At 43.7% G+C, this 27,829-nt stretch overlaps 1 protein-coding gene across 20 annotated transcripts in view; it reads right to left on the bottom strand.

The window, feature by feature from the left end:
* The window catches only part of NFASC (neurofascin), a 169,548-nt gene that overhangs the window by 79,438 nt on the left and 62,281 nt on the right, over positions 1–27,829 (bottom strand). For all 20 annotated transcript variants that reach the window (XM_032878406.1, XM_032878413.1, XM_032878412.1 and 17 more), the window contains exon 2: positions 10,848–10,953. In XM_032878406.1, the coding sequence (XP_032734297.1) occupies positions 10,848–10,953 (106 nt within the window). The remainder of the gene's footprint in view (positions 1–10,847; positions 10,954–27,829) is intronic.

Here is a 27,829-nt window from a genome sequence, read left to right as displayed (position 1 = left end):
AGGAAGGGCAGAGGGAGAGAGATTCTCAAGCAGACTCTGCTCTGAGCACAGAGCCCGGAGCCCGGTGCAGGGCTCGATCTCATCACCCTGAGATCATGACCTGAGCTGAAATGAAGAGTCGAACGCCTAACTTACTGTGCCATCCAGGTGCTCCAAGACTTTTCTTTGAACCTTGGGTAAACCTAAGTTCAAGAGAGGGCCTGTGACCTGCCCATCGTTCTGCCCATCATGCGGCTGGTGTGGGCTTAGCTGCAGGCCACTCTCTGCCCTTACAGCCCCCTCCTGCTCCAGCAGGAAACCCCCAGGCTGAGGGTCCTCATACCACACCTCCCCTCCCTGTCCCTGTGCTCATCTTTCCCCTAATTCCAGATGCCACACAGAGTGTCAGAGAGCATGTATGCAACAGATAGACGGCTTCCCAGTATCCAAGGACCCCTGACATGGGAGGATATTTTCTGAGCTAGAATCACCAGAAGCTGACGACTGATTGGTAGCGGGCAGTGAGAAGAAGGATGGCGTCAAGGTTTCTGGGCTAGAAAACTGGATTTGGGTGATGCTAATGATTGGTATCAAAAATATAGAAAGGAAATGAATCCATTAGGGTTGGGGTAGAGGGAGGGCATGAGCTGTTACGTGAGTATGTCTAGTGTGATGCCTCAGAGCCCCGAACGGAGCAGTTCTGCAGGTACGTGGAGGCCGTGCTCCTGAATGAACAATGCCTAGGGATATGCCAACACATTAGTACCAGGAGGCCACGTGCCAGCAATTAGTTCTCAGAATAAATAGCGAAAGGACTAGAATAGTACTACATAAACCAACTAAGGAATACATTCACACATCACTGCCACAGGATATTGCGAGAGAACAGAGAGATAATAAAAGCCAACAGAGCCCACATAAAACTCCACCGTTCTGCATTAGATGAAACAAAACAAAACAGAATCAGTAAGGCTTATTACTATAACCATCTGAAGCAACCTGCTCAGAAATCAGAGGACAGCTGAAAGACAAGAGAAAATAAAGGCACTTCAAAATAAGCAGTGGGGCAGGGCCCGGTGTGTGGGAGCTGAAGAGCTCTGATGGGTCCCACCCTGGGCCGGAGGGCTCTCGCAGACAGGCAAGCGCCCCTCTTAGCTGGAACCCAGGACTCAGAGCTAAGGTATTTCTCGGCGAATTTGCTGTGCTCTTTCTCTAAAGTAAATAAATCTAAAAAGAAATTCAGTGGCTTGGGTTCCCACCATAATAACCATACTCTCACTCTCTGTTTTCTTTCTTGAAGAAGGACAAAGAGCCAGGGTATGTTCTGCCTGTGGTCATCTTATCTCATATCTGTCCGGGCAGAGGGAGTGGTGGCAGAGCTGGCCTACACTGTGTGGGCAGTGCTCAAGCCCTGGTGATCCGGCTCCTGCTCTGTGCAGCCTCTCCTCCAGCAGGACCCCGTCCAGCGCTAGGCCCCCTGCCGCTCCCCAAACAGGCCAAAGTGCCTTCTGTACCTTCTTCAGCCACCTTTGCTCCTGCTTTGCCTAGGCCAGAAATGCTATTCCCTTACTTCTCTCTGGTGCAGATTCCCTTCTTCACCAAGGCCCTGAGCGGTGACCCCCGTCCCCCACCCCAACACTGACCCTGCTTTCCCACTAAGAGTACGCCGCCTTTCCCTCGTATTCCCCATCATGCCACCCAACTCTGTTCCAGCAGTCATTTCCTGCCCATGGGATTCCCATGTCCATCTCCTGCATCAAACTCTGAACTTCTTGAGCTCAGAGTCCATGTCTTGCCTCCCTCTGTAGAGAGAAGGTACAAATCATATATGTGGGATGAGTGAACAGCCATCTGATCAGATACTTCCTCTTATTGGGAGATATTTACCCACCAACAAGTCAGTATACTATAAATCCTTGGTTAATATCACGTACGACAAAGCCATTGTTACAGTATAAGCCTGAGTCCTGAAAACAAAAGCGATAACCAAAAAGGAACACCTATCCAGCATCTTCTCAGCAGACACTCTCATCTCTCTTTCTCTGAAATCCTCACCCAATGCCTTTCTCAGAGCTTTCTGTCTGATCTGTTGGGGTACTGTTTTCTCTGTCCCACAGACAGGTCTCAGTATCCAGGGACTCAGCTGCGCCAGGCAGTAGTCCTAGAACTGCTATCCCCTCCATTCCCAGCCTGCCGACTCCCGGATCCAGGGGCTTTGGTGTAGCTGTCCTGGGTTCTGAAGTCCACCTGCAGCTCAGTGTAGCTGTCCTGAGTTCTGAAGTCCACCTGCCGCACGGGGCCGGCCCTGGGTCCTACAGCGAACTGTCCACCCCATCCCCCTCCTGCACTCTGATCCTCCCCACCCCCGACCACCTCCCTTCCATCTCTCTCATGCCAAGGAATAAACGATGCAACAGATGGTGACCCGAGCCTGCTCCACTCCCTCTGCTCACAGGCATTTGAAGGCCAGGGGGTGGGTTTCCTAGGAAACTGGAAATGCCCCCTACTGAGGATCATCAGCCTATCCCAAAGAGACAGAGCACCAAGCAAGGAGGAGAAAGACAGAAGGATCTCTGAAAAAGACAAGCGTAGAAGGGAGAGCAGTAGGGAGGAGTCCTTGGCTTTCTCTTCTGGGAGCACTTGCCAAAATATTACATCTCCCCACATCCCCCTCCTCACCCCCATGGAATGACCGCATGTCTCAGCATCCTTAAGAAAGTGTCTGCCCACACAATGCACCCACGTCCCACTCTAAAGGGCTGTCTGTAACTACACCAAAGCCTCTGGGTCACCGGGGCTTGACAGCCTAAGAAATCACTCACCAGCTTGCTTCTAGACGCTGGCCTCTCCCCATGCCCAGGAGGAGAGAGACCCAATTTCCTTGTCTGCGTGGGGGTTGAACCAGTTGTCTTGTAGGATTTCTCCAATAGACAAGGAAACCCAGTATATGGGATTGACTCCCCCACTTCCCCCACCTCCCTTCTCAGGGTTGGAGGGGGGTGGTCTCCATCTGTTCAGTGGCTGTTACAGCCTTGGCTCCCTTTTATTGTCACAGGGAGAGAACTGGGAGGAGTAAAGGGCTGTTTAACCGTTGACAGTGATCCACTTGGTGGTAGTGGCAGGCAGGGGAACCTAGCAGACCCAACCCCTCCTCTTCTTGCCTCAGCTAAGTTCACAGAGGCCTCGGGACTCAGCAGGAGTGGGGGATGGGGGAACAACAGTATCAGGTGGCCCTTGATTCCCACCTGGGGAGGGAGCCAAGGGGGAACACCTGGCTTTCAGATTAGGGATTTGGCTGAAAACAGCTGCTTCCTGCTCAACACCCAGAACTAATCTATAGGTTGAAACCTGAACCATTTGGCTATTTATTAAGCTGGGGGTGAGGAAGCAAGAGAATGGGAGAGAAGAAAGGGGGAAGAGGGCCTTCCCTCAAGGTGACCACCATGAATATCTAGTGAATATCCAGTTTTCGCACCAGGTTCTATAGGGGCACAAAGTACTTACAGGGCACCCTGGTGTTCATAAGGCACTAGGCAGGCTGGGGCCCCGGAAGAAGGCTGCACCGACCAAGAGAGTGTAGCCACTCCAAGGGGGCAGGGTGGTGCTCCCGTTGGACTGCAATGGAGTAAGTGGTTGGGTCACCAAGGCAATGGAGCTTGGACACGGAGGCCTGCAGTGATTCTCTTCCCTAACTGCACTGTGAGGGTCTACCACACAGCTTTTAGCCATGTCCTTGTCGAAGACCTTTTTAGGTTGTCCTTCCTTATTTTTCCTCCATTACAGCAATGCCACAATGAACACCCTTATACATACAGCCTGATACGTGGAGGAAGTGGGGTTGTTGTACCATCTCACTTCTCCATCATCTCATCCAGGCCAGCTGGAGCCCGGCACCTCTTAGCCTGGCCTGACGGGGAAGCCCAAAATGTACAGGTGGCCTGGTCCATAGCCTGGTCCTGCTGACAGCTCCCATACAGGCCAGCAGTTTGCTGGCCACACGGGGAAGGACATGGCTTGTGCTAGAATCCAGCCGGCTTTCTGAAGTTCTTTGGGGCTGAGCATTTTCTCCCCCTATTATTATTGTTTACTCGTTCATCCTCTAGGAGGCAGGACTAGGAGACATACGTGGAATGGGAGAGGCTCTCCAATGTGAGCGTAGCTGAGGACTAGCTGGGTTAACAGGCTGTGCAGGGGCTGCTTAAACAAGGTTTGGGGCTCTCTGTGACTTTCCATGTCTCAGGCTCCACTCACTGGCCCTGCTTGTGGTTAACTGAGCTCTGGCCAGTCTCCTTCCATATACAGATTAGCAGGTAAAGCAGATGATAAAGGAAACAGACGTTAACATGTGTGGACTGCCCCCACCTCGGAGCCATCAGGATAAACCAAACCGATACCAGGAAAGGTGGCTTGGGAGGATGAACACGGAACAACCCCCTTGGGCAGGAATTCTAGCACCTCCAGGAAGGAGAAAGGAACTCCCCTCTCTCTACAATTCAGCGACCTAGCTTCTCACTGTTTGGCTCCCCATCTTCTACCCTCAGGGAGAAAGTTTCACAGCAATTAGGCGCACATCTTTCTTCACAGCTAGAGAGAGAGGGTTGTGAGTCCACCACCCCCTTGCCAAGGGGGTGGGGAAGACATCCAGGGTAGCAGCAGCTGTCTCCCTGGGGCCTGTCATTACAGGGAAGTGGCTGAGTGGAAGGCTGGAGGGGAAGTGATCATAATCCTACACGACAGGTCTCCAAGGGTGGGGTCCAAGATTTGCGTAAGAAGGAAGGATCTGGGAGGGAAAAAAGATGGACATTGAGGATAGAGGGCCAGAAAGAAAGGCTTGCCTTTAATATGAAAAGACCTAGGATCTTTCAGAAGGTGACACACAGTGATCCCATGACCCAAAAACGCCACTTCTGGGTAGGTACCAAAGAGAAAGGAAGACATGTCCACACGAAAATCCGCACAGGAATGCTCACGGCAGCATAACTGACAATCGCCAGAAAGTGGAATGACTCAAATGTCCATCACCCAATGGATGGATAAATAAAATGTGGTAGGTCCATCCGACGCCATCCTGCTAGGCCACGAAGGGGAGCGAGGTGTGGAGTCACGCTAAAACTTGGCCGCACTATGAAAACCTCACGAGAAGTGAGAGAAGCCAGTCGCAAAGATCACGTATTGCATCGTCCCACTAATATAAAATGCACAGAGTAGGTATATCTATAGAGGTAGAAAGTAGATTAGCGTTGTCTATGGCTAGAGGAAGATGACAGCAGGGGGTAGGGGACCCCTAATGGGTATGGAATTTTACGGGGCTGGAGGGCAAATTCTATGAAAATGTTCTAAAATTAATTGTGGTGATGGTATGGGAATTATATCTCAATAAAGCTGTTATTTGAAATATCAGTAAGAAAAAAGAATTGCATAAGGAATAGGAAGAAGGTTTTGTTAGAAAACTGTGGTATTTCAAAAAGGAAAGTGAATGGTAAAATTTACAAACGTGGTTTCAAATGTTGAAAGGAACTTAATGAACTAAGTTTCTTTTTTTTTTTTTTTAAGAGTTATTCATTTTCGAGAGAGAGAAAGAGAGAGAGCGTGCATGCCCCCTCCAAGTGGGGAGAGGGGCAAAGGGAGAGAATCCTGGAGCCATCCAAGCAACCCTCTGAATTAAGTTTCTTCCTTTCCTTTAGTTTCCTTTCTTCTCTTCCCTTTTCTTTTCTTTTCGTTCTCCCTCCTTCCTTCCTTTAAAAGATTTATTTACTTATTTTTGAACTAAGTTTCTTAATGGCATCTAACAAACGCTTGTTAAAATTTACGAGATTTATGAAGACAACTATAAAATTTGTCAGTTGAAAAGTTTAAGGAAGAATTCAGTTTGGGGACTTGGAAATGTAATATATTGGATATTGATTTAAAACAAAAGATGGAGGGCTAAGTGTTTGTCTGCCACCTTGGGCAAGCCACAGTTCTGTCCCCCACCCCCCAGTGAATTGCAAAATGCTATATGGAGGGCATCGGTAGAGAGAACAGGTAGCAAACTCAGACCCTCTCAGAAGCTTTCCTAAAGGAAGACCGCTGTGCATCTAAAGCCCTAACCATCATTCTTTCAAATCCAGCTTCCGCCCCCAGGCACTGACCGGTGGCCTCCCAGGTTCCCTGAGTGGGGTGCCCCATCTGGATTCCTGGCCACTGTTCATCCGAGGACCTACCATCTGGATCCGTCTGCTCACATCACTTGGGTTAAGCTGCTTACTCTGTCCTCTGTTTGTGGGATTCTAAGCCTGCTTTCACAGACCAAGGTTCTGAAGCCATTTAAAAACCACAGACTGAGCTCAAGCCAGGAAAAAAAAGAGGGACAAGATTAAAGGGGAAGCTTGTTTGGGGTGCAGGAGAGAGGACCTTGAGCCCCTTAATCAGAAGGTGAGCTTCCTGAGGGTGGGGGCAGTAGCTCCTACCTTGTTCCTGTGTCCTTCGTGGGAATAAGGGCTTGTCAATTCAAAGCTGAATAGGTCTGGGTGTAATCAATAAAGGTGAACAATGAACTCACTAGGACATCACGCAGACCAGGAGAAACACACCGGACATGGACACAGAGACGTGGCTTCAATGCCCCCTCAGCCACTGACCTGCTGCGTGGTCAACAATGTGTTTACTGTCTCCTGGAGCCTCAGTTTTCTTGTCTTTAAGAGTGGGATGAAGACACTTATTAAAAGGTTGTTGCGATGATTATGAATTAAATGGACTGCTTTGAGTCTATTCATTTTTCATCAATTAGTGGGGTAATGTCTATGTATAGCATCTAACCCAAGGCCCGGCACAAACCTGGCGTTCAAAAACCACTGGTCCTTCCTCCTATTCCCCAAGTCACAGCTAGGGTATGGTATCCTTCTGTGGCTTTGGATGAGCTGGGCTTTCGAATCTACAAGTCTGCTTTGTACAACTTCAGAATGCACAATGCCTGTGCAAATAACCAAATACGGGCTCTGTGGCCAAGTATTAAAACCAACATAGGTCACCTGCCCAGGCACTGACCACTTCAGACCCCGGGAGGGAGAGCCGCGTCAGTGCTTCGGAGGTAACTCCCATCCTGCTCTCCTTACTGGTGGAGCCACTGATATTCCAAGGATAACACGTCCCCAGTTGCATTTTTAAAAAAATTCCTGTTGGGGGCACCTGGTGGCTCAGTGGGTTAAACCTCTGCCTTCGGCTCGGGTCATGATCTCAGGGTCCTGGGATCGAGCCCTGCATCAGGCTCCCTGCTCAGCAGGGAGCCTGCTTCCCCGTCACAGTGCCTGCCTCTCTGCCTTGTGATCTCTCTCTCTGTCTCTCTCTGTTAAATAAATAAATAAAATATTTTTTAAAAATTCCTGTTGGACTGATAAAGTGACACATGGAGGAGAGGACTAAGACAGCAGGAGGGAGTGGCCTCTGTTCCCCCTCCTTCTCTCCGGCCCCCTCCATTTACATCCTAGACAGGCATCAGTCCCGATCCCCTGCCATCCCGGCAGGCTTCTGCAGGCTGGGGGGCGTGAAGATACGGGAGCCTGGAGGAGGGTATGTGGCACAGGCCCGGAAAGTGGCGGCCTGTGTGAGAAGATGCGCCATGTGTCTGGGAGTGTGGTGCGAAGTGCAGGCGGCTATGCGCTTACGCTGAAGACTGGCTCCAGCGGCGCTGGGGAAAGCTTTGAGTCTTATGCCCTGAGAAGCGCATCTGTCAGCAACCAGAATGGCCTCTCTCTTGGCTGGAGATGAGGTCCTCTTATTCGAAATAGAAACCCAGAGGTGACTTGTTGTCTCAAACTCAACAGCCCCGCCTGTGCTAAAAAGGTGGGCTTAGCGGGGTGGCAGCAAAGGCCAAGGGGTGGAGAAGAAATGGCATCGCTTCGGGAGAAACGAGGGAGACAGCTGTTCGGGGAATAGTTGTCACGTCCCCACACCCAGCCTGCAGACCTCAGCGCCCCAGGAGAGGGTGGCTAAGCACAGGTACTACCTCAGGGCCCGGGAATCAGTCTTGGGGCAGGGGATGGAGACGCAAAACAGCTCCTAATAAAGATCCCCCGCTCCTCCATCAACCTGCAGCCCTGCGTCCTGAGCCCGCGTTGTCCTGTTAGAATGCTGCTGCACGGGGGAGGCCCAGCTTCTCTGCGACAGGCAGAAGGGCTTAGGAGTGTGAGTGCGATTAACCGAATGGAAGCGGAAAGCCTGGGGAACTGGCAGGTTTCTCTGTCTTGCTTCAGAGGGCGGGTGTCCGCTCCAAGTGCCCGGTGAGGACCCAGAGCCGGTGAGGACCCAGAGCCGGTGAGGACCCAGAGCCGTAGCGCTGGGGTGGGGGAGAGCGGGGGTGGGGGAGAGATTAGGCTGAGTGGGGACATCACACAGGGAGGGAGGAGTGTGCTGAGAGCAGATGCCTGGGGCAGCTCCAGATGGCAGTGGCCTCAGAACAAAAGGGGAAGAGCCAGAGGGAAGAAGGACCCAGAAACAGAGGACTGGCCCCTGCAGGCTCTGAAATCAGATTCCCACCTGGAACCTGGCTGGAGGCGGGCCAAGTGAAAGTGACCCAGAATTTCCAGGAAGATTCCGAAGCGGCCACCCCGAACCCGACTGTGCGGGTCCCAGGGCAGGACTGCTGGGATTCACACTCATGGCCTGGCCCTTACGCAGATGTGCAGCTTTGGGCACCAGCCTTAATCGTGCTGCATCTGTGTCACCAGTAGCATGTGAGCAATTAACGGGCCCTAATTCACTGTTGCGAGGATGACACGGAAGAGCGACGTCAGCACAGAGCACAGTGCCCGGTGCATACGGGGAACACTCAGGATGTTGATTACTGTAAGGATGACGGTGATCGCCCTCTAAAGAAACCTGGATCAGCTCCCCTTCTCTCAGAACTTCCTGTTCCCTCAACAGCCATATGGGCCTGCTTGCATGTACTCTCTGCACTCTTCTTTTCTTTTTAAAGGTTTCTCTGTGCATCTGAAAGTCCCTGGACCTACTGACCCCTCAGGGTGTGCCGGTGCCTGAGGCTGGAGCTGGCAGTGTGGGGTCACGGGAAGAAGAACAGCGGTCATTGAGGGCACCTCACTTCTAGGATGGGCTCCGCCGCTAAGGAATTTTGTGGACCTGGGAGAAATAACTTCTTGAGCCACAGTGTATTCCTCAAATGGGATGAAGACCCCAGCCTTGCTCGCACCACAGAATGGTCATGAAGGTCAAATGATGTAATTAAATGGATGCACGATCAAAATTAAGCTTGGAACCCATATTAGCGATTGCTGGTTAGGTTGGAAGTGTTCGGAAGGGCAAGCCAGCACAAGTTTGCGCTGCTATCACCTGACAAGGTGGGGGCCTCAGGAGGCAACCTACAGTGCTGGTGTCCAGAGAGGGCAGTGAGGGGCTCCGGCGGGCACAGGGACAGACAGGAGGGAGGGTACCTGAAAAAGCGCCCAGAGAGGGGGCGTGGCCACACAACGCTGCCTACCTCCCGATTCCACCCCAGCTCCAGAGGTCTGTTCCCATGCTGTTTTTCAGAGCCCTACATGCCCATGAAAACAGCTGGAATACCACTTTTACAATCAGGGTCCTCCAAAAACAGCAGAACAAAAGAATGGTGCTTCCCACCCCCAAGGTCAGGCATATGGTATGTTCAAGTTCAGTTTTAGTAACAATGATTCAGTGAAAAGCCCTGTGGTCTGATGGATTTCCCGAGCAGTCCCTGAAAAGCTGGCAGTGTTTTAAAGGCAAGTCATAGCCCTAAAAGGGTCCATAGAGAAACCACCTTGATAAGACAAGTACATCTGAGCTCTGTTGATAGGCTAGATAATAATACCTTTCCTTTACTAAACACCTGCTACATGTCAGGCACTGTGCAGGGCTCTTTGTACATTTCATCTTTGATCTTTACAAGATGTCCATTATTATCCCCATTGCATAAACGAGGAAACTCAGGCCTACAGCAGTTAGAAACACTCCTAAAGTCACCAAGCAAGTAAAGCTGGATTTTGTCCAGATCCAAAATCCACGTCATCAGCAAGCTCTGCTCCCTTTCAACCCCCTCCCTGCAGCCCTGCCCACCCCACCCCTCAGCCCCATCTCCCAACTCCTGGGAGAACGAAGACATCTGGAAAGGGGGCTGGAGAGAGAAAGACAAAATGCCATGAGGCAGAGGTGCCAAGAGTCAAGAATAAGGAAATCTTTCTCTGTTCAGGCCTCCAGGCCACTAGCTTGTGATCTGTCACCAGTGACTCCTCCGTGAAAACTGCAGCCTTCACGTCACACGTTTCCTCCCCTGCCTCCCCCCAGCCTGAGACTCAAACAGCAGCCGCGGGCAGGGCAATTCTAGTTGAGAATGGAACAATGCAGACGTGCACACAGGGTCTGCTTCAGTGATGCGGCCTCGGGTTGCTCACTGGGCCATGGACAGTGGTCCATCTGCTGGGGCCCAATGCCCCGCCCAGAGGAGGGGTTCTCCAGACTGCCCCCCCATATGCCGAGGCTGTCACTCAGGAGGCTCCCAGGTTGTGGAGGCCAGGCTATGTGGGGCGGGGCAGGGGCTACGGATCACCAAGCTGTTTCCCAATTTTTCAATTCCGGTGGACAGTTGGACAATGACAAGTCTAATGCCACTGACTGCATCGCTGGAGAAAAGGAGCGAAAGCTGCCTGGTGCCAGTCTCCTTGCAAAGGGGAGCCTGGAGGTCTGGCTCTGTGGCCAGCCAGCTCCCGGGAGAAGGAAGAAGATGTCCTTTTACGGGACTCGGGAAGCCAAAGAACCCTGGCTCATCAAAGAGAAGAGGAGAGGCAAGAATCTCCCCCTACCCCCGTCTCTGAGCCGCATGCACCGGGCCAAGCCCCCCTCACCCCACTCACCCCACTCACTGTCTCTGCCTCATTCAGCCTCCTTCTTGCAATACCAGAGGCGCTCTTCCAGCTTGCAGAGGGAAGGAAAGCTCCAGGGTCCCAAATTGCACATAAGTCAATCAACCTGTCACAAAGCAAGCACAAAGAGCCCCAGGGTCACTCTTGGGAAGGAAAAGAAAAGGCTTTGTGGTTTGCAGTCTGTTCATTCACTGGGAAATTACATCGTTGTCCACACCCATTTGGAAAGTTTTGCTTAGCATAATGACATCTTTGTTTAAAGAAATTCAAGGCACTGGGCAAGAGAGGAGAGCAATTCTGCAAGGTGCCTAATCATGCCAGACTTTGGTGGTCTCTCTCATCCATAAGATCATTATTAGTGCCCTGACATCATAAACTAACTGCTGATTCCCTGTTCACCTAAAGGAGTTAAGTCCTATCTTCGAGCATTTCTCCTATACCCATGGGGGAATTAACCCATAATTATCTCATTAATTGTCTTAACTTAGGAGAGAGATTGGGTTTTTCTTCCCCACCTACAGATAATCAAACTGAGTTCACCATAAATCCATCTATAACATTGAAAGGAGATCTAAATTTAGGGTCAGGGCACATGGATTTGAAGTTCTAATTTGTTATGTCATTTAGGGTGGATCACTTCCCTGCATGTGTCTCACAGTTTGTTCATCTGTAAAATGCGGAGAAGTTACTACTAGTTAGAACTTATAGGTTCAAGCCCAGTGCCAGTCCTTCTGGGCAACCATTTAACCTTTCTTGGTGCAGATAACATATCTCACTTAATCACTTGCTTTAACATTAAAATGTGTCTGCAGGAAATGGTAAAATCCACCTTTGTAAAGGGGAATGTGGCAACATGTATCAAAATACGCATGCACTCACTCTTTGACTGGCAATCCCAGTTCTAGGAATCTGTTTGAAATATATCCTATATGCCTATGTCGTGATCTCTACTGTTAAGTGGAAAAAACATGATAGAGAAAAGTGTGTTTAATATGCTATTATTTATTTAAGAAAGGGAGAGAGACATGAAGATAAATATGTACCTGCTTATTTTTTTTAAAAGACAATAAGAGGATAAAGCATAAAATATAATTTAGGGGCGCCTGTGTGGCACTGTCAGTTAAGCATCAGACTCTTGGTTTTGGCTCAGGGTCATGAGATCGAGCCCCACATCAGGCTCCATACTCAAAGAGGAGTCTGCCTGAGACTCCCTCGCCTTCTGTCCTTCCACCTCACATGCGCTCTCTCTCACACACAAATAAATAAATCTTTTAAAAAATTTACAATTTAAAAGACCTACAGAGAGGGGGAGGAATGACGTGGATGGGATAGGAATAAAAGTTGGGTTTTAAATAGACCTTGTTGTGTGAATTTGCTTTGGAACACGTAAGTATCTGACAAAATTATAAAAGCACAATTAATATTTTTTAAAAGAAATGTCAAAAAATAAAATGCAACAAATGAGTTCATGTGTCCAGTTGGCTGGCACTACACATAGAAAAATTAAAACACAGTAATTTGAATATCCTTGGAAGAATATACCTAAGAATAAAAGGAACTACCCCATTCCCTGAGCCCCTCCAACCCTAAACTGTTTTCAATAATCATATTATTGATGGTACTATTCTGTTCTTCTTATTGTTATTCTGGGACTTTTGTAATGTATTATGAGATAAGTCAAAGGAATAATACTACTAATGTTGCTGAAAAAAAGTTTCTTCTTGAAAGGTGATACAGATGCAAGATCGATGAGATCAGGTAAAAAGTCTGTAGCCCTGATTGTTAACTGGAGTCTCAGTATGAACTTCCTATGTTTTATCTTGCACACATTCTTGCATGCATGTACACACGTGCACACACAAAGCGTACTCCCTAGCCCTGTCCACTGTAAAACCAAGAAACAAGGATCGTCCCAGGAGAACTGAGCACCCCTGGCAATCAGTTTAGGAACTCTAAATACTAACCCCCCCCCCCCACAAAGGAACAGGCTTCTTTGGGGAAATGTCTGAGTCAGCAGTTGTACAAGATAAACCTAGAACACCTCATCAAACCAAAAGATCAAATGCAGCATCAAAGACATCTTCTAAGAGTCATGCCAAAAGGTCTCAAAAGCCATCCAGAATAAGGTTTCCTTGGTCAACCTGGACATCTACAGGGATCATAACTGCAATAGATTGAAACATAACAAATATGTTACAAACCCCTAAGAATATCTCTTAAAACTCCAAACAACCCATTTTGAGGATATTAGGGAAAACTTCATTATTTTAAAAACAGGTCAATAAAGCAAAAGAAGAAAAGGTGGGTGGGGGGATAGCTGAGACAGGACTGGTCTTGTACTGATGACTGTTGCAGACAACGATGGGCATGTCAGGTTTGTTACATAATTCTCTCCTTTGCAAAACATTTTCCAAATACAAATAAATTTTGAATGCTAGAACAGACTGAGAAACAAGAAATCATTAGAATGCTAATTCTTGAAACCCTTTCAAACCACAGTTATTTAATCTTAACAGTAATCCAGTCTAATAATGAAGGATGCAGATATCATCATCCCCATTTTCACACTGGAGGAAACAGGTAGAATAAACCCATGTTCTTATCCCGAAGTATTCAAACCCACATGTTCTTATCCCCAAGACCCACTGTTCCACAGCTGCTTCTTTAATATCCCCATTTGTATATCTGGGTTAATGAAACTTTCCTTGCCTATATGAGGGCATCGGAGGGCTACAATGAGATAACGTGTGGGAAAGCATTTGGAAAACAAATCCTTGTACAAATATTTTACTGTCATTTGAAAACTGGGGATCATATCTGCCCTATGAGGTTGCCATATCAAATGAGAGCTGTGATTTAAAGAGAGATGAACAAATATAAAGACAGAGAACCTTAAAGATGAGGAGGTTATAACTACCCCCAATGTTTTTATCATCATTGCTCACAGCACTTCAAGGTTAAGTGAGAATGGAGACTTAGAATCCATGGTAAAGACTCTCCACCTGACCCAGGGGTAAGACGGTTCCAGGAAGGACACCTGGTGCTCTGGGGAGGAACCATGATCAAGCGATACCTGATATCCCACAGGCTGCAAGAAGAGTGACTCTCAGTAACAGATGGATGGGGCCACTCCCAGGTTGCTGGGCATCCGAGGTACTACCTCCAGCTTCTAGAGGCCAGACACCTGCTGGTACCTCTGAACGAGGCCTAGGTTACAGGGGGAACAGTGGGCAATGGAATGTGCTTCCCAGTAATAAGGGGCAGGCAGAGCATGTCATACTGATGACCAGAAGGAATGTTTGGGGTTGCTCATTGGCTCCCAAAATGCTATCTCTTGGCCTTCCTATCTTAGTGTCTGCGTGAGGAGTGTTTACAGATTTCTTCTCAGCAAATGCTTATTCTCAGATTGTCCTGCCTCTGGCCACAGAATAAAAGTGGGACTGGGGAATCTCTAACACTTTCTTGCCTTGGAATTCTGAGTCTATAAGTGCATTTTCTGAAGACAGAAAAAATCAAAGTACTCCTGAGTCCTGGCTCATGTCCCTCCTCCCCCAAGATATTTAATCCGTGCAGTGGGAACAAAGACTTTTTAGTCTCTGTCTCTATTTCTTTCTGGAGGTTCTTACTTAAGCTAAGCATTTAAAAATTTTATTTTACTTTTTTTGGATAGATAGTCCCTTCACATAATATGAAATTCAAAAGATGCAAAGGAGTGTATAATAAGAGTATACATTAAGAAGTTTATATGAATAATATGTATACGTATATATGAGTAAATTCCCCTCCCAATCCTGTACCCCCCTTCCCAGTTCCACTTAGCCCCTCTCCCTGGCCAGCCACTGTTAGCAGTGTGTTGTGTATCCTTTCAGAGACTGGCTGTGTCTACATAGATACACATTTTTTGAAAACGACAACATACTATACATATTTTTCACCTACCTTGCTGTTCTTGGTTAACAAACATCTTAGATATCTTTCTATATTAGCTCATGTAAAACTGCTTTTAGCAGCTGCATAGTATTTCATTGTATGAACATATCATATTTATGTGCTCAATCCTCCACTCTTAGACATGTAGGATATTTGTAATCATTGGATGTGGAAAATTGCTCCAATACATATTCTTGGATATACATAATCTCTCACACTTGTAAGACTATTTATAGGATAAATTCTTGGATACAGAATTTCTGGGTCAAAGGGAATGTGGCCAAATTGCTCTCCATGAAGGCTGTGACAGTTTATACTCCCACCAGCCATATTTGAGTTTCTGATTCCCACTTCCCCAATACGCCGTATTAATAGTTTTGCTTTGTTTTGGTTTGTTTTGTTTTGTTTTGTTTTTGGTTTCTTTTTGGTCTTTGACAATCTAATTGCCTTTTGTGGTTCATTTATTATGAATGAATTTGAGTATTTCCTTTCTTTAAATTGTTCCTATTCTTTGTTCATTTCTGTATTAGTTGGCTTATTCTTATCAGTTTGAAGAAACTTGTTACTTACTAGGAAAATTACTTCTTTATCTATAAAAGGACCTTAAAATTGTCCACATTATTATTTTTATCCTGACTTTATTTGTGCACTAAATACATACATTAGAAAAGAAGAAGTCTCAAATCAATAAGGTGAGGTCCCACTTCAAGAAAGTAGAGAGGATGAAATAAACTCAAAACAAGCAGAAGGAAGAAAACAAGAAACAGCAGAAATAAATGAACTAGGAAGGAAAACCAATATAGAAAATCAATGAAATGAGCTGGTTCTTTTTTCTTTCTTTTTTTCCTAACATGAGCTAGTTCTTTGAAAAGATCAATAGAATCAACAAATCTCCAGCAAAACTGAAAAAGGAAAAAATTGCCAATATCAGGAATGAAAAAGGAGATGTTATTAAAGACCTTCCAGACATCAAAAGGATATAAGAAGACACTACAAACAACTCTACATACATAAATTTAAAAACTTACTCAGAATGGACGAATTCCTCAAAAATGCAAACCACAACTCCTAATATGTAATAGATAATTCAAATGGGTTTGTAATTATTAAAGAAGTTGAATTCATAATTTAAAAACTCCCAAAGGAGAAATCTCCAGGTCTAGACTGTTTCACTGAAGAATTCTAGCAACTTTTAAAGAAGAATCAACACCAATTTTAGAAAATCTCTTCCATACTATAGAAGAGAACACTTGCCAATTTATTTTATGAAGCTAGGTGACTCTGATAGCAAAATCAGACACAGACAGAAAAAAAAGAAAAAGAAAACTAAAGACCGATAATATCTCTCATGACCATAAATACAAATATCTTTTTAAAAAATTAGCAAATAAAATTCAGCAATATATGAAAAGAATTGTACACTATGACCAAGTAGGTTCATTCCACAGAAAAAAGGCTGGCTTAATATTCTAAAATCATCAAAGAAATCTACCATATTCACAAGCTAAGGAAGAAAAATCACATGATCCCATCAATCAAGGCAGAAAAAGCATTTGACAAAATTCAACACCCATTCATGATTAAAAAAAAAAAAAACTTTCAGGAAAAAATTTGAGAGAAACTTCCTCAGTTCAATTTTTAAAAATCTACAAAACATCTCCAGCTAACATTATACTTAATGGTGAAAGACTGAATTTTTTCCCCCTAAAATTGAAGACCAGGCAAAGATGTGCATTTTCACTGATCTTACTCAACATAGTGCTTGAAGTTATAGCCAGTGGAATAAAGCAAGAAAAGGAAGTCAAGGGCGTACAGGACAGAGAAGAAGAAATAAAACTGTTTCTATTTGCAGATAACATGATGGTCTATGTAGAAAATCTCAAGGAATCTATAAAATAAGAAACAAAAAACCTGTTCAGAACCAATAAATGGAATCATCATGATGTTATCATATAAGATAAGCATTTGAAAACCAACTGCATTTCTATATACAAGCAATGAACACATGGAAAAATTAAAAATACAATGCCATTTACAATCCCTCAAAAAAACGAAATACTTAGGTATAAAATGAACAAAACATGTACAGGATTCATATGTAGAAAATGATGCAGTGCCTATGGAAAAAAATCAAAGCTCTAAATGGACAGAGAGACACATTGTGTTCATGGATTGGAAGACTCAACACAGCAAAGGTGTGAATTCTCCCCAAACTGATACAATTGCTCAATGCAATCTGTATCAAAATCCCAGCAAGACTTTCAGTAGACACAGACAGATTATTCTAAAATTTAAATGGAAACACAAAGGAACTAGAATAGCTAACAAGATCTTGAAAAAGAAGAAGAACATGGGAGGAAGCAGTCTGTCCAACTGAAAGACTCATTAGATAGCTCCAGTAATAAAAGAATGTATGGTACTGGTAAAGGAACAGCCACATAGTTCAATGCCACAGAACAGGGAATCCAGAAGTAGGTCCACACAAATATACTGAACTAATTTTTGTCCAAGATGCAAAGGCGATGGAGCAATGGAGGAAAAGACAGCCTTTTCTGCAAATGGTGCTGGCGCAACTGGACATTCATGAGCCATAAAAACAACAACAACAAAAACCCCAAAAAACCCCAAACCACAAAACTCATCCTAAGTCCTTATACAGAAATACAAAAGTAATACAGACTAGACAGAAATAAGTCTCTATCGAAACAGAGGGAAGACTTAAATGTAAAATGTAAACTTTTAAAACTTGTAGAATTAAAACAGAAAAATCTTTGAGATCTAGGGGCAGGCAAACAGTTCTTTAGTTTGATGCCAAAAGCACCAGTGCATAAAAGAAAAAAACTGATAAGCTGGATTTCATCAAAATTAAAAACACTTTTCTGCAAAAGAGGATGACGAGTGGGAGAAATCACACATATGACAAAGAACTAGTTCTGGAATATATAAAGAATTTCCAAAACTCAGCACCAAAGACACAAACGATCCAACTGGAACATGGCCAAAAGACATTTCACTGAAGTAGACATTCAGATGGCAAATAAGCACTTGAAAAGCAGTTCAACGTCACCAGCCATTAGCGGAATGCAAATTAAAAGTGCAATGAAAAGGAAAGAGACAGGACAATAATGAGCTATCATTACACACCTATCAGAATGGCTAAAATAAAAAATAATGACCACACCAAACACGGGTAAGATGCGAAAACACTAAATCACTCATACATTGCTGGTGGAAATGGAAACTGGTACAGCCAGGTTACAATACACTTTGGCAGTTTCTTAAGAAATTAAACATATAAACTATAAAATAACCCAGCAAGTGCACTTCTGTACATTTATCCCAATAAAACAAGGACTTATGTCCACACAAAAACCTACACAGGAATGTTTATAGCAGTTTTATTCATAATAGCCCCAAATGCAAACAACCCAAGGATCCTTCCATGGGGGCATGGTTACACTGTGGTATAGTGTAGTGGAACATTACAGCAGTAATAAAATGGGAAGAATTATTGATACATGTGGCAATTAAGATACATCTCCAGAGATTTATGGTGAATGAAAGAAGCCAATCCTCTAAACTTAATATATTGTAATTCCATTTATATAACATTCTGGAAATGACAAAATTATAGAAATGGAGAACAGATTAGTGGTTGCCACAGATGAAGGAAGGTGGGTTGTGCTGGGAGAAGATGGGTGCAGCTTTAAGATGTCCACAAGAGGAGGGGCATCTGGGTGGCTCAGAAGGTTAAGCATCTGACTCCTAGTTATGGCTCAGGTCATGGTCTCGTGGTGGTAGGACCCAGCCCTGTGTCAGGCTCTGCTCTCGGTGTGTAGTCTGCTTCTGATTCTCTCTCCCTCTCCTGCTCTCTCTCTCTCTCAAATGAATGATAAATAAAATCTTTGAAAAAAAAATGTCAACAAGAGAGATCCTGGCTGTGACGGAAATAGTTTCCATCTTGACAGTCTCTTGTCAATATCCTGGCTATCGTACTATTATTCATTTGTTTGTTTAGAAGGGAAGAGGGAGAGAGAGCATCTTAAGCAGGCTCCATGCCCAGTGTGGAGACTGATGGGGGTCTGGAGCTCATGACCTGAGACCACAACCTGAGCTGTAATCAAAAGTCAGATGCTTAACCAACCAAGCCACCCAGGGGCCCCAGGTTGCACTATGCTTTTGCAAGCTACTATTGGAGGAAGCTGGGCAAAGTATACAAGGGATCTATCTGTATTATTTGCTATTATTGCCAGTGAATCTATAATTGTTTCAAAATAAAAAAGTTTGGTTAAAAATAGTTTTCATGGGGCACCTGGGTGGCTCAGTGGGTTAAAGCCTCTGCCTTCGGCTCAGTTCATGATCCCAGGGTTCTGGGATCAAGCCCCGAATCTGGCTCTCTGCTCAGTGGGGAGCCTGCTTCCTTCTCTCTCTCTCTGCCTGCCTCTCTGCCTACTTGTGATCTCTGTCTGTCAAATAAATAAATAAAATCTTTAAAAAAATAGTTTTTCAGTTGCTTCTCTTTGCATTCTATGTAAATATAACATCTCTTCCTTTCCAATCTTTATACCTCATTTCTTTCTCTCAGCAGATTAAACTTAAAATGCAAAAACAAATGCAAAACAAATAAGGAAGAAAAATCTGCTACTACAGAAAGTAATACAAACTTGATGGAAATATTTTTTTGAACATATTTTCATTATGGGCTAGCATGGATTATAAAATTTTGACAGTATTTTAAAAACAAAAACACTTTCTCAGATGTATTAAAAAGCTACTTCTCCTCAAAATAAATTGCCCAGTGCTGAGCATCAAGAATGTTCAATAATAACATTTCTAAGGAAAGAAATTCATTAACTTTCCTTGATAACTTGCTTCACTGAGGGGATCTCACATTCCAAAGGTGCAAAAAATCCAGCTAAAATCGGACACTGTTATTTCAGTACAGCTGGACCTGTGTTGTGACGCCAAGAGATTCTCTAACTGTAAGGAAGACAGGCATTTGCTCTGGAAAGTTCAAGATGGGTGTGAGTACTCTCGCCCACAGATCCAGCAAAACTAGACCAGTCCAAACAGAACAGCAAACGATGTGGAGAAGAATCGGATCTTCAGAAGGTGCCCCAGGTGACTGCTGGTGATAGTGAGGAATCCAGCATCAAGCACCCCTCTGCAGCTATGCCTTCCCTAGGCAGTGGGGATAATGACCAGGATGGGTCAGGGGGCCCTGCATGGCCATTTGAAAGACACTGCTAAGAGAATAAAGGACAAGCCACAGATTGGGGGGAAATGTTTGAAAAACACAAATCTGATAAAAGGCCAGTCAGAAAATATAGCAAGAATTCTCAACTGGTAATAAGGAAACAAATAACCCAGTGTATGGCCACACCAGCCTGAACGTGCCTGATCTTATCTGATCTTGGAAGCGAAGCAGGATCGGGCCTGGGTTAGTACTTGGATGGGAGAAAACAACCCAATAAAAGACAAGCAAAGGACGTAAACAGACACTTCTTTCCCAAAGAAGATGTATTTTTGGCGAATAAGCACACAAAGAGATACTCATCATCTTTAGTCAACAGGTGAATGCAAACTAAAACTACAATGAGATGGGATTATATACCTGTTGGAAGAGCTCAACAACAGAAAAGCTCATGATACCAGGTCCTGGTGAGCATGTGAAGCAAATGGAACTTGTATACATTGCTGATGGGAATAAAAAACTGCACAACTCTTTGGAAAACAGTTTGGCAGTTGTTTAGAAAGTTTAATAGCCAGTTAACATATGACCTAGTAATCCTATTCTGGATTTTTTTTTAGTAAGTTCAGTGGAGATTTTTAATAAGTTTATTCATAATTGCCAAAAATTAGACACAAGCCAAATGTCTGTTAACAGGTGAGTGGGCAAACGAACTGTGGTCCGTAATAGAATAGTACTTACCAATAAAAAGAACTGATCTACTGATACATGTAGCAAGTTAGAGGCATCATGAAGGCATTGTGTTAAGTAAAAGAAGCCAGTCCCCAAAAGGCTATATACTGTATGGTTTGATTTATATGACATTCTGGAAAATGGAAACTTGAGAGACCAAAAAGAGCTAAGGTCAGTGGGGAGAGGATTAACCAAAAAGAGGTACATGAGAGCTTTTTGGAATGATGGAGAGGTTCTGTATCTTGGTTATAGCAGTGGTTACATAATTATATATACTTGTAAAATTCATAGGGCTCTACACCTGACACAGGTGAATTTTATTCTATGTAAGCTATACCTTAATAAATCTGACTTGGAAAAAAGAAATCTTATGGTACATGAAAACACCAGTTAAGACTTAGGAGAAGATACTGGGTATGCACACACCTAACAAAAGATCACAGTCAAGAAATATACAAAGAGCTTCTATAAGCAAATAAGAAGATAACAAACCAACTGAATAAAGGCAGGAGACACACAGGAATATATGTGGCTAATAAACATAATGGTGACTGGGAAATGCCAATCTATCTATATATATATATATTCAATATATATATATAATCAATATATAATAGGTTATCTATCTAATATATATATATAATCTATATATATACACACACACACACACATATATATATATATATATATCACTATAATGAGATACCAGTTTATACTCACTCAACCAGCAAAAATTACTAAGTCTAACCATATCAAATGTTGAAAGAAGTTGAAGATTTCTTATACATTGCTAAGGGTACAAGCACTCTGGAAAAAGGTTTTACATTACTTCCTAAAATTGAACAATCACAAACTATGATTTAGTAAATCTACTCCTAGATATGTACCCATGAGACACTCTTGTACCTGCATGTTCCTTGCAACCCTGTTCACCATAGCAGAAACCTAGAAAGAGCCCAAAAGCTCATCAAGGGAGAAACGGATAATTAAACCCTGGTAGAGTCAAACAATGAAACATTACACAACAAGTGAGATAAGTGCGTTAGAGTGCTATGCAAGAAAACTATACAAAAAGGAAGGGAATAAGAGAAACTAGGATCCAAGATAATGATTACTACAACTCAACAACAAAATGAAACACCTGACTCAAAAATGGGCAAAGGGCTTGGGTAGATATTTCACCAAAGATATCCAAATGGCCAACAAGCACATGAAAAGATGTTCAACATCACTAATCATTAGGGAAATATAAATCAAAACTACGAGTTACTACCTCACACGCATTAGGATAACTATTACTAAGAAAACCAGAAAATAACAAGTTGGTGAGGATGTGGAAAATTGGAACCCTCCTACATTGCTGGTGGGAATGTAAAATGGGGCAGCCTCTACCAAAAACAGTACGCAGTTCCTCAAAAAATTAAAAATAGAATTACCATATGATTCAGCAATCCCACGTCTGGGTGTATATCCAAAAGAACCAGAAGCAGAGTCTTCAAAGAGGTATTTTGTATGTTCATGTTCATCTCGGCATTATTCACAGCAGCCAAAAGGTGGAAGTAACCCAAGTGTCCGTGGATGGGTGAATGGATCAACAAAGTGTGGTACACACACAAGGGAATATTACTCAGCCACAGAAAGGAAGGAAATTTTAACATGTGCTACATACAACATGCATGAACTTCGAGGACATTATGCTAAGTGAAATAAGACAACTACTGTATGCTCCCACTCATTTGAGGTGGCTCGTGTAGTCAGATTCATAGAGATGGAAAGGGAAAGTGTGGTGGTTAGAGACTGAGAGGAGTAGGGAATGGGGTGTAGTTGTTTAATGGGCACTGAGTTTCAGCGAACTCAGTGAACGGAGTTCTGGAGATCAGTTTCGTAACGATGTGAATGTACTCAACCCTCCTGATCTGTACACTTGAAAATGGTTAAGATGGTGTTATGTCATGCATATTTTATTGCAATTAAAAATTTAAAAAAATTTTTTGAATTAATGATTACTTCTGGTAGTAGGGAGCTAGAGAGGATGGCTTGGTGGCGGTGGTAGTGAAATCCTAAGACAAGATATTTTCTAATTATCAAAGTTCTATCTTTGGTTGTGCGTGTAGGTTTGTAGGTACTTACTATATAAATAAGTAAATGGATGGATGGGTAAATGGAAATGGGAAAGAAGTAACCAGAGAAGTTACGGAGATGGAAGAGAGGAAAAGAACAGGAATAAAAGAGAGAGAAAAATAGCAAGGGCATGTAAGACCGATGATAAGGCTGAGTCATGAACCAAAGGCTAACTCAAAGCTGTGCACCTGAGGTCCAAAAATAAACAAAATTTGTTCCAATGGGTCAAAGGAATCTTAGATCATCTGCAATGAAAGGGATCTCAGAAATCTCTACTTGAAGTCCATCATTTGATGTGATGAGAAAAGTGATACAGAGATACATGAGAAACATGAATGAAGCTCAAAGATGTTTGGTGATCTCTCTAAGGTCACACAAACATGGACATCCTAATCCTTTCACAGTCATGTTTGCCAAAGAAGGCAGCAGCAATGAGGGAAAGTTAAGAACATTCACTCCTAGAGCAACCATCTCTTTTAGTCCTTACAAAATTCCTCTAAGGAAGGCATTATTACCCTGGCTTTACACATTAGAAACCCAAAGCCCAGTGATGTGTTGAAACATCTCATCTAGGGGTTCTCAGCTGGTGAGTGGCAGAGCCAAACTCCAACCCATGTTGGTGGCCCCAAAGCCTCCACTTTTTGATGCTATGCCAAAATCCACTTTATAGCAATGCAACAAAATGTCAACCACTACTTTGTGAACGGTCCTGTGGAAGACACATAGACATGCAAACTACACAAGGGGTTTCTTGAAAAAGTCCTTTCTGATTATCTCAGAAAATTATTGTTATTCCCAAGGGAAAACAGGAAGAGTAGCTATACTTGGTTTTTATCTTCAGTATATCTTGGTTTTAAAATATACCATGAATTTGTACTGATCACATGACTTGGTGAGAGAAATATTTTGCTTTATGAAACATCTCTTCTTAAGGAAGATAAGGCAGGTAAGCCCCAGTAACTGGGCGCCCAGTCCCATGACTCGGACCTACAAAGAAATGATCCAGTAAGACAGAACTCCTGCTTTCGGTGGAAGTCTTGGCAAACTGTTAAGAAGGGAGCTAAGGGGAGCACCTTAGGAAGGATGAGCCATAATCAGGGTTGTGGGAAACATTTGCATTTTTAGATGATGCTTTGCTTCCCAACTGGCCCTCAATGACACCCTCCATAGGACAAGCTAACACATGAACGCAGGGATCTGATGCAGAAGTCATTGTCACCAGAGGCATTAATGTCACACTCGCCCAGATACTTGTACCCAGGGAAAGAACTCTCAGACCAAGATGGCCTGTTCGTAGGGCCAAAGGGGAGGAGCACGGGACACAAGGCGATTTGAACCACTTTTTAAAAAAATTTAAATTCAGTTAATTAACATACGGTGTATTAGTAGTTGCAGAGGTAGAATTTAGTGATTCATCAGTTGCATATAACACCCAGTGTTCATCATATCACGTGCCCTCCTTCATGCCCATCACCCAGTTACCCCATCCCCCCACCCACCTCCCCTCCAGCAACCCGCAGTCTGTTTCCTATAGGTAAGAGTCTCTTATGGTTTGTCTCTCTTTTTTATTTCATCTTATTTTTTCCTTCCCTTCACCTATAATCCTCTATTGTGTTTCTTAAATTCCACATGAGAGAAATTCTATCATAATTGTCTCTGATTGACTTATTTTGCTTAGCACACTACCCTCTAGTTCCAATCATATCTTTGCAAATGATAAACTTTCATTTTTTTTGATGGTTGAATAATATTCTTTTGTATATATACCCGACATCTTCTTTATCCATTCATCTGTTTATGGACATCAGGGATCTCTCCATAGTTTGGTTATTGTGGACATTGCTGCTGTACACACTGGGGTGCAGGTGCCCCTTCAAATCACTGTATTTATATCCTTTGGGTAAACACCCAGTAGTGCAATTGCTGGGTCATAGGGTAGTTCCATTTTTAACTTTTTGGGGAACCTCCATACTCTTTTCCAGAGTGGCTGCACCAGCTTGCATTCAACTGGAACCACTTCTATTCCCACTTTATTTTTTCTCATAGATGCCAGCAGGTAAAATCCTTTTTAAGAAGACCGTGGTAAAATATACATTACACAAAATTAGCCATCCTAACCATTGCAAATGTACAGTCTGGTGGCATTATGTACCTCCCTATTGTTGTACAACCACCACCACGAGTCCCAAACTGGAACTCCATAGCCATTCAGCAGTCTCCATCTCCCCTCACTCCTTAGCACTTCCAAATAAATAAATTTTAAGCACTTGTGATAAAGTATTAAGTGTAGTCAAGACCTATGGGTAGACTGGGGAATCAGCTAGTCAAATTCGCTGTTAAGTCATGGAAGCAAGACCAAGACTTCCTTGGTCTTCCAAGACTTTATCAACATGATGGGTGAATGATACTCTCAATTCCTGTACACAGCTGGCTAAACCTACTCTGGTTAAATCCAGCTCTCCACCTGCTCTGTGCCTGCACACGTGTCATGAACATGGCTGAGAAAACACACACCTCCGTGCTCTCTGTCCTCACTTCAGATTCAAGTTCTCTAATCTCCAGTGGGCTCTTCATGGTATCTGACAATCAAATGCATCTCCCCCTCATCCGCCCTCCCAGATGGTAATTTGTACTTTCCCTTTTCTTCTTACCCACCCCCACCTCTCCTTCCCCATTCTTGTTTTCTTTTAATTTTTATTATGAAGTATAATGAAGCTTCATGAGCATACCTGCCAACCTCAACAATTACTGAGCCCAGGCCAACCACACATCATCTACACACCCTGCCCAATGTCTCCACTGGATTATTTTGAAGCAAACCCCTGTCACTGCATAATATCATTTATAATACTTCAGCATCTACCTCTAAAAGATGACCCTTACACTAAACAACCTCAATAACATCACAACTCCAAAATTAATAATAATTTTTTACTACCAAATATCCATTCAGTACCCAGATTTCCAATGGTCCCACAAATGTCTTGGGTTTTTCAAAATATTATTATGTTAATCACCATACAGTACATTATTAGTTTTTGATGTCATGTTCCATGATTCATTGTTTTTTGCTGTTTGTTTGAATCAGAATCCAAATACAGTCCCAAGGTCCTAACTAATAATATTAGTTCCTATGTGTATTATGCCTCTTTTAATCTATCGGTTCCATCTCTCTTTTTTTTCCCCTTACACTTTATTTTTTAAAGAAAAAATGCTTCTCCATCATTCCTTATTCACTGGATCTTTCCCACCAGTTTACAAACATGCCGTGATTTCTCCCAACCTAAAGAGCCTTCCCTTAACCCTAACTTTCCTCTCTGTCAACTGCCCTGTTTCTCTTCCCTTTACGAGAAAACTCCTTACCAGCCGTGCTTACATTTAGGTCCTCCAATTTCTCTTCTCCAAACTTTTTTTAAACCCATTCCAATTAAGACCCCCCTCCCTCCCCAACTCAACCCAAACTGGTCTCATCAAGGTCACCTTAACAGTATAAGCCCACTGGCAAATAAATTCCTAGTTCTCATCTTGCTTGATCTAACAAGTGATCAGTCTGTCTTTCCGGAAATACTTCCTTCCCTTGGCACCCGGAACAGCACAATCTCTACAATCCCCTCCACAACGCTTCCTTATCAGTCTCCTGTGCTGGTTCCTCCTCTACTTCCCAACTTCTGTTAAAGGTCTATGTCTTAGGATCACTTCTCTACTTATGCTCTCTTCCTGGGTGACCTCGTGTAGTCTTACATCATTAAATACCATCTATATGCTGAAAACTCTTAACTTTACATCTCTAGCCCAGAACCTTTCCAGTGAACTTTGGACCCACATATTTAACAGCCTACTTGGCATCTCTTACCATATCTTCTTCCACCTTTCCCGCCAACACCTGATTCGAGTTCATGATAACTCTTCTTCCAGGTGCTCGTGACAAACCCTTAGAGTCGTCTGTGACTCTTCTCCCTCTCTCTCACCTCACATGTGAGCCATCAGCAAATCCTACCACCTCCTGCTTTGAAAGGAATCTGTTCTGTCCTCACTTCCTCTCCTGCTATTCCCCTGGTCTACACCACCATTCTTGCCCACTATCTTATTTTTCTCCCTTGGGTCTTTGTTCCATTGTCTCTTTCTCAGTTAGGAACTGTCCCATCAACACTAGGTGAAACAGCAGACCATGTTGCCCCGCCCCTGCCTCGGCCCCTTACACATGTTCTATTTTATAACTCTTCATACTTACCATCTCCTAGTGTACCACTTATTTTATTTTCCTTGTTTATTGCCCATCTTTCCGCACTAAAATGCAAGCCCCCTGAAATGCAGGCATTTTATCTACTTCTTGCTACATCTCTGACTTCTAGAACAGTGCCCAGCCCACAGACGGGGCTCAAAAAATACTTGTTTAATAAATGAATACATTTTTATATGGGGCTATAATAAAAAAAAATGTTTTTTCCATGCAGGCTTCCTGGATTCCTTTGAACCTCCCTAGCACTTTGACTATGAAATACAACAGTTAATATTACATATTACTGCTATGTTCTTATTCTTATTTCTTCTACTAAACTCTGACTTTCTCTGAGCCTGAGACCTGGTTTCCCATTTATCCTTCCTCTTCCTCAGCCCTGGCACAGTACTGATCATGAGTTAGCTATACCCACTGCACAGGCTCTCAGGCTTCAGTGAACTCAATATTTATTTTGGCTACATTAATCTCTTATATATATATTTTTTTAAAAGATTTTATTTATTTATTTGACAGAGATCACAAGTAGTCAGAGAGGCAGGCAGAGAGAGAGGAGGAAGCAGGCTCCCTGCTAAGCAGAGAGCCCGACGCGGGCTTCAACATATTCACTGCAAACGATCATCATAACCACCCAGCATCATCCTTCCCATCTTACGGGCAAGAAAACTGAATTCAGATGATTTTTAAAGATCCTTTATCTGAGGACAAACAGAATTACTCATCCAAGGTCATGCAGCTTGGAGTGGGAGAGCTAAGAACTGAGCCTGGGTC

This window comes from Lontra canadensis, unplaced genomic scaffold, assembly GCF_010015895.1.
Source record: "Lontra canadensis isolate GAN:19392208 unplaced genomic scaffold, GSC_riverotter_1.0 scaffold63, whole genome shotgun sequence".
NCBI lineage: Eukaryota > Metazoa > Chordata > Mammalia > Carnivora > Mustelidae > Lontra > Lontra canadensis.
Note: the sequence above shows the minus strand (reverse complement) of the source record. Positions and strands in the feature narration are given on the sequence as shown.